Here is a 12048-nt window from a genome sequence, read left to right as displayed (position 1 = left end):
AAGTCCTGAGGGCTTTACACTCACTGCTCCAGCCTCCATCCCCCACCACCCCAAGAACAGAGACACCAAGTCAATGTTTACCCAAATCTCTGTCGCTCTTCTCAGAGACTTTCTCTTTATTCATTCTTGTCTGACTGTGTGAGTCTCCCACTGGGCATCCATTCATCAGTCATTTAGCCCAATTATGTTTCCCTCATTTACAAATCTGGAATTTTAATGGAATTTCATTGCACTACATTGGGCTATCACTTTCTGAGCCTTCAGTTCCCTGTTTTTTGCAGTATTACTCTCAAGTCAGAGGCTTTAAAAAGTAAAGGTTAATGTCACAATGAGGCGGTGAATGCTTGTCAATAAGTAAATACTTAAGTGAAAGTCGTGCTCGCTCCCTCGCTGTCTTGCTGGTGCAGCTTTCGGCTCATGTTTATCCACTCGTTCCTTCTCTTCTTCCCGTTTCTTTAGCTGCAGGCTCCCACCGTTAAAGGCTTTGACTTTGCCAAGCTGCACCTTGGCCAGCAGAGCAAGGATGATGTCATGGTGATCCAGGAGCCTGTCCCGTCTGGCCTCGGGCCCGTCCAAGTATCCATTAAAGATGGCCTCAGCCCATCTGAGAATGGGGAGATCCCCACTCCCATTTCCAAAACGTCCGCTTCCTCCACAAAGGCTTCGCGCAGTGGTCGAAGGAGAGGAAGGTCAGTGCTGCTCGCAGAACAGGAAAGTGACAAAACATAAAGGCTTACTTTACCTAAAGCAAATAAAGAGAGGATAAGCAGTTCTAGTGAAGTTCATGATTACAGCCAGCATATTTTAGAGATACGGTCACCTTAGTGTTTTTATTTTCCACACTTGGTGAAACACTGGTAGCATTTTTTAAATTGCGTTAACATTTCTGTATAGATTTTATTACAGCTTGTTTTCCCAACTGAGGTGACTTTCTGCCTCCTTCAATTGGGGCAGTTAGCCAACCAGACAAAAAGCTTTTGACAGATCTTCTGATTAATTTATGCACCAAAGAAGGAGGAATCTTCTTTTGCTCCCTCAGACAGGTCTGTGTAACTTACAGAGGTTAAGCTGAGGTGCATTATAAATATTCATTTTACTTTGTTCTTTAAATATTTTTGCCCTGGCCCCATTTTCCTACATTTGAAATAATATCAAAGCTTAACTAAAGAATTTTCAGTTTTGATATCGACAGCTTAAATGAGTTTGTGCAACATTACCAGCCTTTCCCAGAACACTCACTCTTCTGGTTATTAGATATGTGACACCAAAACAAGTACAGCAGTTACTGCTGGATGCATTTATTAACTCCTGTTACAAATGTCTTCCATTACATCAGGCTGTTTTATTGGGCAGTTGGCGCTGGTTGTTCCTCCTTGCTCGACAGCCATCCAAGACAAATTATTTAATGAATGTAATCATTCTGGCATTTATTTCAACAAGTTATAACCAATGTTATTATTTCTTAGAAGTCTCCTCCTAGCTTTTACCTTTCTGCAAGAGCGCAGGTTTTGATTATGCATGACAGTGCAGCATGTTCGTGCGCTCTTGGGCTTCAATTATTCATCTAAGGCTGTGTTTGTGTGTCTTTCCTGGGCAGGATCTCCTCATCAGATGGCGACTCTGTGTTAAGTGACCATTCCAGTGAGCGGGAATCAACTGAGGAGAACCTGAGAGCCCAGGCCACGCCCAGCGACAGCAAGCAGACCCGTAAGGTCCCCATCAATGTTTTAAACGGTAAGTGGCCCTGGCAACACTCAACTCGCTCCTCCAAACACGGAGAGCAAATATGAGGGGGAGGAAGAAAATGAAGGGACTTGGCTGACATAAATAGATAAAGAGAGAGCAACCACAGCTAGCATGTTTTGATTGACAGGGAGGCCAGTTTGAGATTGTAAAGGGAGGAAGAAAAGACAAAGCAGAGGAGACGTGAAGAGATTCCAGGCAAGGACATAAAACAGAGTGAAAGTAAAAGAAGCAGCTGGTAGGAATTTCTATTCAGTGGTCAAAATAAGACGAGACGGAGAGGAATTGAGGAAAAAGAAAAAAAATGCTAAAGTTACTTTATCTGACAGCTTTTTGATAGATTCAAGCCTGCAGTGCCACTCAAGAGATTACGTGCTGGACCTCGAGGCAGTCGGGCACGCAGACTGCAGCCTGACTCACACACAGAGGAACAGTCTGTGTTTTGTTATTGATAAGTCTGTGCTGATACTGTACTATGCTCTGCCCGGTGCTTTTAACCTGGTTAAGGTTAGGATTGGGTTAGGCTGACAGCAGCAACCCCCCTTTTTTAATTAAATTTCTGCCAAATTGTCATATCCAGAGAAAATCCCAGATGCACGTATGAGACTTGGTTCATTTAGAATGTAAATAAAACAACCAAACAGTAGTATTAGCTTAATTGGGTCGGTGGATACCTGGTGGATGAAAAGAGTTTAATTAGATTCCAGATGAAACACATTCAATATTAAATAATCTGCTGCATCTTTTTTTGCTTTCTTCTTATTCAGAGCAACATCTTCCTTGCTTTTTTCCAGCTACTGAATAAAAGATCTGAAGAAATGAAAGTATCACCTATGGAAACTTGCCTTTTCCTTTCTTTTGATCTTTCCTGGTTATGTTTCTTTTCTCTCATGCATCCGTGTCAGCTGCACCTCTGTGTTGTTGTTTTTTAATATTGTTGTCAGTATGCAGCAACCACTTTGATTTTTGTTCTTACTTGATCTCTTTCACCCTAGTAAGACTCTCTTTCCTTTCTTTTGTGGTTTGCAGGCAAGAATAGAATTGGTAAGAGCTTGCCACTTTCTGTCTCTGTCTCTGTAGACCTCAGGCTTGACCTCCAGCAGCTGTCTGTGTGTTGTCTGTTAGTTCTTTGGTAGTTTTGTGCACAGTTCTCACCATCCATCACTTCTGTGCTGAGCTGTCGGTCACAGCATGGAAACAATAACTTCACAAACAAAGGCAAAAGACATTGTTTGAAACAAAGCTTAGCTTTTGGAAATAGAAATCAATGTTTTATTTTCACGTAACCCTCAAGAAATTTACTCCACACTTTTATTACAACCAATATTTTGAATATAGTGAAGTGGTAAAGAAACACGGACATGTTTCATTAGTCATCCTTATGCATTAGCTGTTTGTGTAAAATCTCTGTCCCCTAGCTTAGATCAGCATTAGCATACGGTGTGAACTCGCTGCTAACATGTCACAACCTTTGTTTTATTCCACAGGTCCTCCTCCTATGAACGATACAAATGAGCAGCTGTCTTCAGCCTCCATCTTTGAACATGTTGATCGGATATCTCGTGGCACCGACGCAAGTAGGAGACTCCCCAATAAAGTCCAGCTTATCGCCATGCAGCCTATGCCTGTCCCACCACTCCACAGTCCGCCCGTCAATGGAAAATTGTCAGACACAAACCAAATGACCAAAGAGGTTTGCTGCTCTCATTTTCTTTTTTAAGGAGATAAATAATCCAGCAGTTTAATGTTAAAGTGTCTTTTTATTAAAACTGCTGGATCAAGATTTGCTTTACTTTCGCAAGCACATTAGAAAAACGTGGGTTACAGTAAGATATCGTTTTACTGTGCTGTGCTGAAGTTTTGGGGGTTTTTTGTCATTAAACTGTTTCTTTATTTAACATTTTTAACTAAGTTTATTTAACAAAATACATTCAATAAAAACTTGAGAACAGGAAACAGATTTTTCATCCAACCACTGAAAAAAAAAAAAAAAAAAAAAAGGTAACCACTGAACACAAACACTACAGAAGAACAGTTTACAAAGATTAAAATGGAACTACGGGAACATTTTCATTCATAGCTGCCTCATTAGATCTTTACAGCAGAGTCTATCTGAACTCTGTGGCGCCTGATCTCCAGGGGTTTAAGTTTGACCCTGAAATCAGAAGAGGATGTTTCTCTCTCTTCAGATTTACTATGATCCTGTGATGGGAACGATTTCAGCCCTGCGTGATCACGCTGATGTTTGCAAAGAGCAGATAATGAAGTGAATGTTTTGGCACATTGGTAACAGTGAAACAGTTTATTAGTAACGTGGGATCGTTTGTGTGCGGAGTATGAACTGAGATTACCGAAGCTCACAGCTGTAGTTTCCTTCCATGTGTGTACGTTCATGCTCGTTACGATTACCTGAACATGAGAAGCTTTTGTCACAGTGTCTGCACTTGTATGGTTTCTCTCCTGTGTGGACTCGTTTGTGTGTTTTAAGGTCACCTGCAGTGGTGAAGGATGACCCACACTGAGCACAGAGGTGCTTTTTAACCCCACTGTGAAAGAGTTCATGTCGTTTTAAGTCACCTGATGTGGGGAAGCATCTCCCACATTCTTTGCAGTATTTCAGTTTGTCTCCAGTGTGTTTACGTTGATGTATTTTTAGTGCTGAAGTTAAAAAATTACCAGGCTAATTATTCCCCACAGGCCTTGCAGGAGTCTCATCTGTTCCTTTGAAAAATTTCATCTCAATGCAGAATAAAAAATACAAAACCCTGACACAAACTCTTTGGTCAGATAGTTTGAAAATGTTCTTTCTCAAAGAAGAAGTCATAGGAACAAAGTGAAATCCTCCAGAGTCTTTTGGAAGATGTAATTCACACGTGGTTGAAATTTCATTTGTGATGCTTCTGTGGTTCTTATAATTTGCCAAACGAGCTAATACTGATAATTGTAATTTGATCCTCAGATCCAGGTAGCGTTGAGGCACAAGTCAGAAATTGAGCATCATCGTAACAAGATTCGTCTTCGCGCCAAGAGGAAGGGCCACTATGACTTCCCAGCTATGGATGACATAGGCGGTCTTGGCGATGCAAAGGATCCGGATCGTATTTATCGCAAAGAACAGATGCAAATCGATAAGATCCTGGACCCGGATGCTCAGATGCCCTCCGTCTTCATGGAACCCAAGAAAAGGTTAGAGGTTATGAATTTTTGACTTTTTGGTGGAGAACTTGATTTTCTGTGCATGCTGATAATATATTTCTCTCTTTCTTCATGTGTTTCTAAGTGGTCGAGGCAGGCGCTCACCAAAGCAGAGGATGAAAGACCAGATGAATGGAGGCATGATGGAAGCAGACAAAGACCATCTCATCACTGAAGACACTGATGCTGCTTACAGAAAGTGCCCCGGGGTCAACAATGTTGCCTATGTGGTGAGTAACACAGAAGAAGTAGGAAAACCTTTCACGGACCCTGCAACCTTTCTGAGTTCTTTGCCGTCTATGTTTTCCAGTCGGACCCTGACCAAGGCCCAGGATCCCCTCACAGGAGTCCTTCCCCCACAGATGATGTCTTCCCAGCCCCCACTTCCTCTCCTCCCGGCCATGCCCCTCCCCCACCACCGTACATGCCCCCACAGCCCTCCATCGAGGAAGCACGGCAGCAGATGCACTCCCTGTTGGACGACGCCTTCGCTCTTGTGTCACCCACTTCCCAGGGCAGCACTGCTGGGATCACTCTCCCAGGGGTCAACAGCAACCCTCCTAACTCTAGCCCTCCAGGTCATGGGCCGAGACCTTGGGGTCTTTCCTACCAAGCTTTCCCCAGCGTAAGTTGCCGTCTGTGTACAAACGCTCTGGCTGGAGCATTGTCCATCCAGTCAGCTATAAATAATTCAGCTGCTATATTGCATGGAACAAGAATATGTGTTACAAATAGAAACAGTGGGAGACACAGCTTTGCATTCACTTTCTTAAGGTGTTTTGCTCTCCTGCTCAGCATGAAGCCTATTGCTTCCAGTATAATCACGTCCTCTTAGCAAAGTACTGACTTAAGTATTCCTCCATCTGTTGCAAGGTGCAACCTTAGCCCCCCCCCTGCCCACCCCCACTGGCTATGTAGAGCTCCTAAGACCCTTCAGTGATATAGCCATCACCCACGTAATCTTTATTAATTCCTGTTGGTATAGGCTACTTTCAAAGAAACTGCTTGGAAGGCTTTACAAAGCGAGGCCAGTTTATGCAGTGCCAACCTCTGTTATTAACACTTAGCTACGGCAGCATAATACTATTCATGTACAATTATCCCTGGCTTTGAAATCCATGAGAGGTAGAGGGCTTAGCTGAAATTAAGGTTGTTTGTGTAAGAAGAAGAAAATCGAATCGGTACTTTACAAGTGCAAAAATCTACTCTAAACAAAAACAAAATAGAAGCATTGTATGGCTGTTCTATGGTCCAGATCTAAATGTGTCACTTCATTCATTCATTCCCTGGAAGTGCAACCTTAAAGATTTAATCCCAGACCTTCTTGACTGCAGAGAATACATTTTCACTCCCTGAATACACTTTTTAAATGCTTTCTTATCTTTCATGCTGCTTTACAGCTGTTAATAACAATACTTTGTCCTCTATCCAACACGGGTGCTCACCCCAGAAGAGTGAAAGAAACACTGAGCAGTGCAGCCATAAAAAGCCCTTTGATGGTGCTTTTATATGCTATTAAAAATATGGATATCCAACGAAACTTTGCTTGGTAAAAATAACAATGTTCACTATGTAAAATAACCACCAACAGTACAGTAAATTGTAACACACACAGCAGGACTGTGATCTCATAAGAATAACTGCATCAACTAAAAATCGCTTTTGCATTTCTTTTCCAATATTTGTATCGCTACACCCTGATGCTTCGTAAAAACAGTTCACTGTTTATACCTGAGACCTCTGTCATCACTGGTACTTGATCATTGTCACTTAAACACAGCACATCTCTGTTGGTCTTCCCCAGAGATTCCCTGAGATGTCCTCTGCTGCAGTGCAAGGCATGGCAACAAGGTCAGTAAAGCAGCTGAAAATAGAGTCGCTTTCCACATGTTCTTCATACCCCAAGAGGTATTTCCTATTTATAATTACAGGTGAACTTTCACCCGTGTGGACATTTTCTTTAGTTTACATTTATAGAGTTGAGCCTCATGAATACTGAAAAAGAGTCCTCTTTATTTTATTGTTTCAATGGATCAGGTCTGAACAGCTGCCTCTTAATAGACTCTGAAAAGGCTGCACGTGTACACACATGTAGAGTATCAGCTGTCAACCATTTGTGTTTTCCACTATTTGGTACCAAATTGTGAAATGCTTGACTATCAGGTTATTGATTGCACCATATAGGAAGGACTCCCTGTGATTAGAAATGTAAAGCGTGCTAAAAAAGTAGCACAAATACACACACAGTATGAAATGTCTCCATGTTCAGTAACAGTGCAAAAAAGGGGAAAAATCATCATCTGCTATTAGTCAAATTGTTTACTTTAAACTGACCCAGAATTCAGCTATTGGTGCGTCCTTATGTTTTCTTAAATCATAAATGAGTTTTTTGGTCTGTGTTTCAGGCAGGGCCTTGGCTCGAGCTACCTGCCACCAGGAGAAACAGCAGGGCACGGTGAGCAGCTCCAGCCAGACAGCCTGTACTCCAGCAGGGGCCTCTACGCTGATGAACTGCCCTCATCTGCCAGACCGCGTCCAGTGGGAGGAACCACAGGTACACAAGGAAGTTCGATAGCATCACACAAATGCAACATTAACACAACAATATTTTATGTTCAGGCTGTTGCTCTGTCCCCCCAAACAAAGCTCATGGTGTCCATTCATTTCTGCATCTCGTTTTCAACTTTTTTGCAGATTTTTTTTTTTTAAATAGGAAAAAAGGAAACGCACATCTTAAGCAATCATGCTTAAAGATAGACATGTATGTTCTTTATCTCAGTGTTTAATCTCCGTCTCAGTCTTTATGCTATATTTAATCCATCTAAATGTAAATACTCCCACTGTCAGTTACAGCTAAACAACAAAATGAACCATTAGCACAAATATGTCCTTTTTTTATTCTTAGAGCTATACACTATTTATCTCTGACTTTGTTTAACAATAAACTGCTGAGAATATGTAACACTGACAGAAATAACTAGTGCAAACGTGAAAGGTTTTGCACTAGCTGTCACTACAGAGGAATAACTCTTGCATTTAAAATATGCCCTTTCTGAACTGGCTGAGTGCGGCGCGTGCGATTAAAGCCATTTGTTGCAGCAGGAATGGGGTGTGTCAGCAAAACGTACAGATGATTCAGGTTGCCAATATTTTCTGCAATGATTGAAGAACATCTGTGATAGACGTGCAACCAGTCCAGGGTGCACGCTCACTCTCACCCAAAAACAGCTTGGCTAATCTGAGGACAGACAGTCAGGCAGCTGCCAATAACTTTGTAACTTCACTTACAGTGGGTATAAATTTGCATGCAGCTGACAAATTTTCAGACGCTGATGCCGAGTAAAGACAGTTTCATATATTCTCTGCTTAGATGAGAGAGCATAAAAGAATACTGCAGTGATCCCGAGCAGTTTTGAGTAGGAATGGAAGATACAGTAAGGTTTAAGGTTGGGCAAGAAGCTGGCATGATTAAGGTTGGGTCTTTAGGAAATTAGTGCCAGTAAGTATAATGTGTTTATTTATTTTTTTAGGTGCCCAGCTCCATCATCTTGCACAAGTGGGTCTGTCCAGTCGGATGAATGGTTTCCCAGCAGGAGTCAGGGCTGCTCCGGGCCAGAATGGAGGCTTAGGCTGGAACCACTATCATGATGACAATTTCTCCAGAGCAGAAGCTGAAAAAGATGCAGTGAGTGAATTGCACATTTTTATTTTTTCATTAACAAGTTCATTTAATTTCATTGAAACCTGAAACTAAATGAAATCCCAAACTTTTCATTTAATCATCAAATTATTAAAAACAAACGCACAGTAACTCGATCCTAACAGGAAGCCAACTGTATTGCTTTTGAGAAACACCCACAGTTTCAGTTTGGTTTTCTTCTAATTTTCTGGTGTTCTTCTGTTTTTGTTACTTGATATTTTTTATCTTATCTATTCTCTTCTTTTTTATCACCTCCCCCTGTTGTTCCGTTTGCCCTTTCTGTCCTGCCTGCTATTTATGGACCCCCTGACTGCTCGTCCTCCTCTATCTTCCAGATTCACCGGAGTGGTATCAGGGAGCCCACGGCCCCCCCGACCCATCTAGATGGTGTGGGTTATCTGACAGCCCCCCCACCTCTGGATACTTCTCCTCCCACTCATTCCTCTGCCTCCTTGATCAAGGCCATCCGGGAGGAGCTTCTGCGGCTCTCGCAGAAGCAGGCGGCTGTGCCCAGCTACCACAGCTGAAGTCCTGGCTTCTAGTGTCCTGCTCTAACCAGTCATGTCACTGACCCTGCCTGCTTGCTTCACCTAATCTGACAGTGCTTCCCATGGAAGTCCATTAAGCTGTACAGCAGAGAGATAGTCCTGCTAAAGTAGAGAGGTTTGCTCCTGAGAAACTGCATAACAGGATGGCTGATAGAGACTGAGATCAGCTGCAGTAGAGTACAGCTGACCAGAGATGACGTGAAACCAACGCGTGAACTCGACATGCCCGTGTTTCTTTCCTGTTCTTTACCGTGGACCAGGGAGCGCTAATGTCACGTACTGTGGACGTCGGACTTGATTTTGCTGCATTTCCTCAGACTCTGTGTCATAGTTTCAACTTTATGTCGCCTTCACAAACAGAAATACAGTGTCAGACTGAAGTCACAATGTCTTTTTACATCACATAACCTGATGTATTTCTTCTTTTTGATGCAGACCCCTAACTTCCTTTCCACCATCAGGTGCTTCCTGTCTTCTGCCATGATGAGCCATGTTATGCCTTGACACTGTGATACAGTTCACGTGACCATACCTGCTGTTAGAGCCTACAGTAAGACCATAGTTCACAGCCAGCAACCCAGTTCAGACAGCAGGCAAAAAAAGGGGCATCCATACACAGTAATAACACTCATTAATGCTACCTATTCTGTCCTTACTTACTACAGTAAAACGGTGTTCGACCTCTCGGCTTACAATATATACTTTTTCATGTTAAAGTGCTGTTGTTGTTTTTTTAAATTCGTGTTGAGAAGCTACTTGATGGTTAAGCAAACAGGAGAAGAAATCAGCCTTTAAGCAGATCAAACAGTTTCTGAGCAAGTTTTAAAGACGCAGGCACAGATGTGGTACAAATAATAAAAGGTGACATACTTGATGATTATGGTCAATATTTAATGTATGTATTCATTATGTGGTTATTTGATGCACTGTATGCAGACGACTTGGTACGGCTCAGGTTTTTCATTAAGAGATTCCTTACGGACAAATCCGTAAAAAGACACTTTAGAAGGTCACATGGAAGAAGTGTAAATTAGGGAAAGTCACAGACACCAGTGTTCTGTTTGAGCTCATTTCTCTGTTGAATACACATGGATGTCTTTTTCATGCAGTATTGGACGTTTGATTTGCCTTTTTGTTAGCACAGGAAGGGAAGACGTGTACTGTATTTCATTAAGAGTTTACTTCAACTACTCATTTTTACATGCTTTTTAAATAGATTTGGATCATTTAATTGTGTTCACCTGGCTCTTAGTCATCATGCTGGTTAGAAGTCATTCCAGGTCTTTTCCACAGGATGTGGTGCGATGTTTCGGAGGCCTAAAATTTTAATTCATTTGATTAAAATAAAAGAGGAACTGTGGGGTTTTTATAGCAGGACTTGAAGATGTGTTTTTGCAGTTTGTGCCAGGATCATATGGCAAATTCGAAATGTTCCCTGCACAAGCCTCGACTTCCAGGTGATTTTACTGATGTGGCCACGGTGTCCTTCTCATGCCATGTTTCCTTTCCATGTGACGTGCCTTTTGGACTCACTTGAATTGATTAAGCACCAGACTGTCTACTGTTACGCTCCCAATTCTAACACAGAATTATTTAAAAGCATCATTATTCCAACATGGCTGTTTGTCAGTGGATGTAAGGGCAGTTGAACTGTAAACGAATCGATGGAACATCAGGTAACAGTGACACTGTAGCTTTGTTGTCCATTACATGTTCATGGTTTATCCATCTCACACTGTACGCCTCCATCTGCTGGTCCTGTACTGTAACTACATCCTTGTGTTCATCCTCAGTTGCTTTTTGTTGTTGTTGTTGTTTATTTCCAGTCCTTTTCTACGTGTTCTGCTATGTAAAAATGATCCGTTGGCTGGCCCAACTTTCCATTTGCATGTTTAATTGTTGTATTTCTTTGGCTTGGTTTTGAGCATGCTATTTCAGAATTTGTGAAATACAAAGTAAGCTGTAACTTGAGCTGCCTTTTAATTAATGTACATTGCCAGAGTGAAAATTACTTCAGATTTTATTTTGCTTTGGTTTCATTTGAGCAATCATAACATCTGACGTCATTCATCCAAAACGTCACATGCTTACAGGTGTTGTAGTTACACCAGAAAACCACAGGGTGTCAGCACATCACAGGAAAACTAGCTGCACTAAAAGGACAAATCGCGCTCCCGCGCTGCACATGACGTAACCAGTTCCCATGGATGATTCTAGGCGTCTCTGAAAGCAGGTCAGTCGGTGGGCTCTTTAAGTCTTTTTGAATTGTGAACATGCAACAGATGTTTATCATACAGCAGAGTCTGTTTGGATCAGTGATGCTTCCACTAGCCTTTGGGTGAGATGAATTTTTCTAACCACCAATATCTGGAAAATATGAACATACAAATACACACCAATTAAATGAATCAATCGAGATGCGCCGGTGACTGTTACACGTTTATATTTCTCTTAAAATAACCTCCAGCTCCTCGTTCACTGACTCGTATCCCCATCACAGCTTCTAAAGCCAGTGAGTGAGGCATCTAAATGTTCCGTAAATCTCCTGATCTGTCTCTACAGGGGTTGACTTTGCACAACTCAGCAAGTATTTGACAGCACACTCCTGAGTGGTCAATATTCACAGTCCATGCGCACATTTGGTTATTTTTATGGCTCCAAAACGGCAGCAAATTCATCTGGTCTTAGTTTTGAGAAGTAAACCCTAATAAGGGATTTGATGACTTATAGTCATCGACTTTAAGTCGTTCATTTATTGTGTTTCGATTTTGTTTCCGATCTCCTCTATACACAGGAGTCATGCTGTGGCAAGACATGAATTCATTTTTCCTTAATAATCCGTCTTTTTAATTTCACGATGCT

At 41.9% G+C, this 12048-nt stretch overlaps 1 protein-coding gene across 3 annotated transcripts in view; it reads left to right on the top strand.

The window, feature by feature from the left end:
- Nucleotides 1–11697, top strand: part of LOC147324326 (UPF0606 protein KIAA1549) — a 36710-nt gene extending 25013 nt beyond the window's left edge. Inside the window, exons 14-24 of one of the 3 annotated variants that reach the window (XM_086298045.1) lie at nucleotides 460–689; nucleotides 1598–1734; nucleotides 2773–2787; nucleotides 3231–3436; nucleotides 4703–4929; nucleotides 5024–5168; nucleotides 5249–5563; nucleotides 6743–6789; nucleotides 7344–7492; nucleotides 8469–8623; nucleotides 8974–11697. In XM_086298045.1, coding sequence (XP_086154171.1) covers nucleotides 460–689; nucleotides 1598–1734; nucleotides 2773–2787; nucleotides 3231–3436; nucleotides 4703–4929; nucleotides 5024–5168; nucleotides 5249–5563; nucleotides 6743–6789; nucleotides 7344–7492; nucleotides 8469–8623; nucleotides 8974–9165 — 1818 coding nt within the window. In that variant the 3' untranslated portion in view covers nucleotides 9166–11697. The remainder of the gene's footprint in view (nucleotides 1–459; nucleotides 690–1597; nucleotides 1735–2772; nucleotides 2788–3230; nucleotides 3437–4702; nucleotides 4930–5023; nucleotides 5169–5248; nucleotides 5564–6742; nucleotides 6790–7343; nucleotides 7493–8468; nucleotides 8624–8973) is intronic. The other 2 variants (XM_086298047.1, XM_086298046.1) reach the window with 2 other exon arrangements.
- The last annotated feature ends 351 nt before the right edge of the window (nucleotides 11698–12048 follow it).

This window comes from Aulonocara sp. 'chitande type north' Nkhata Bay, linkage group LG7, assembly GCF_057382095.1.
Source record: "Aulonocara sp. 'chitande type north' Nkhata Bay isolate Kocher_YH1m ecotype deep benthic linkage group LG7, A_spYH_male_GT1.1, whole genome shotgun sequence".
NCBI lineage: Eukaryota > Metazoa > Chordata > Actinopteri > Cichliformes > Cichlidae > Aulonocara > Aulonocara sp. 'chitande type north' Nkhata Bay.
Note: the sequence above shows the minus strand (reverse complement) of the source record. Positions and strands in the feature narration are given on the sequence as shown.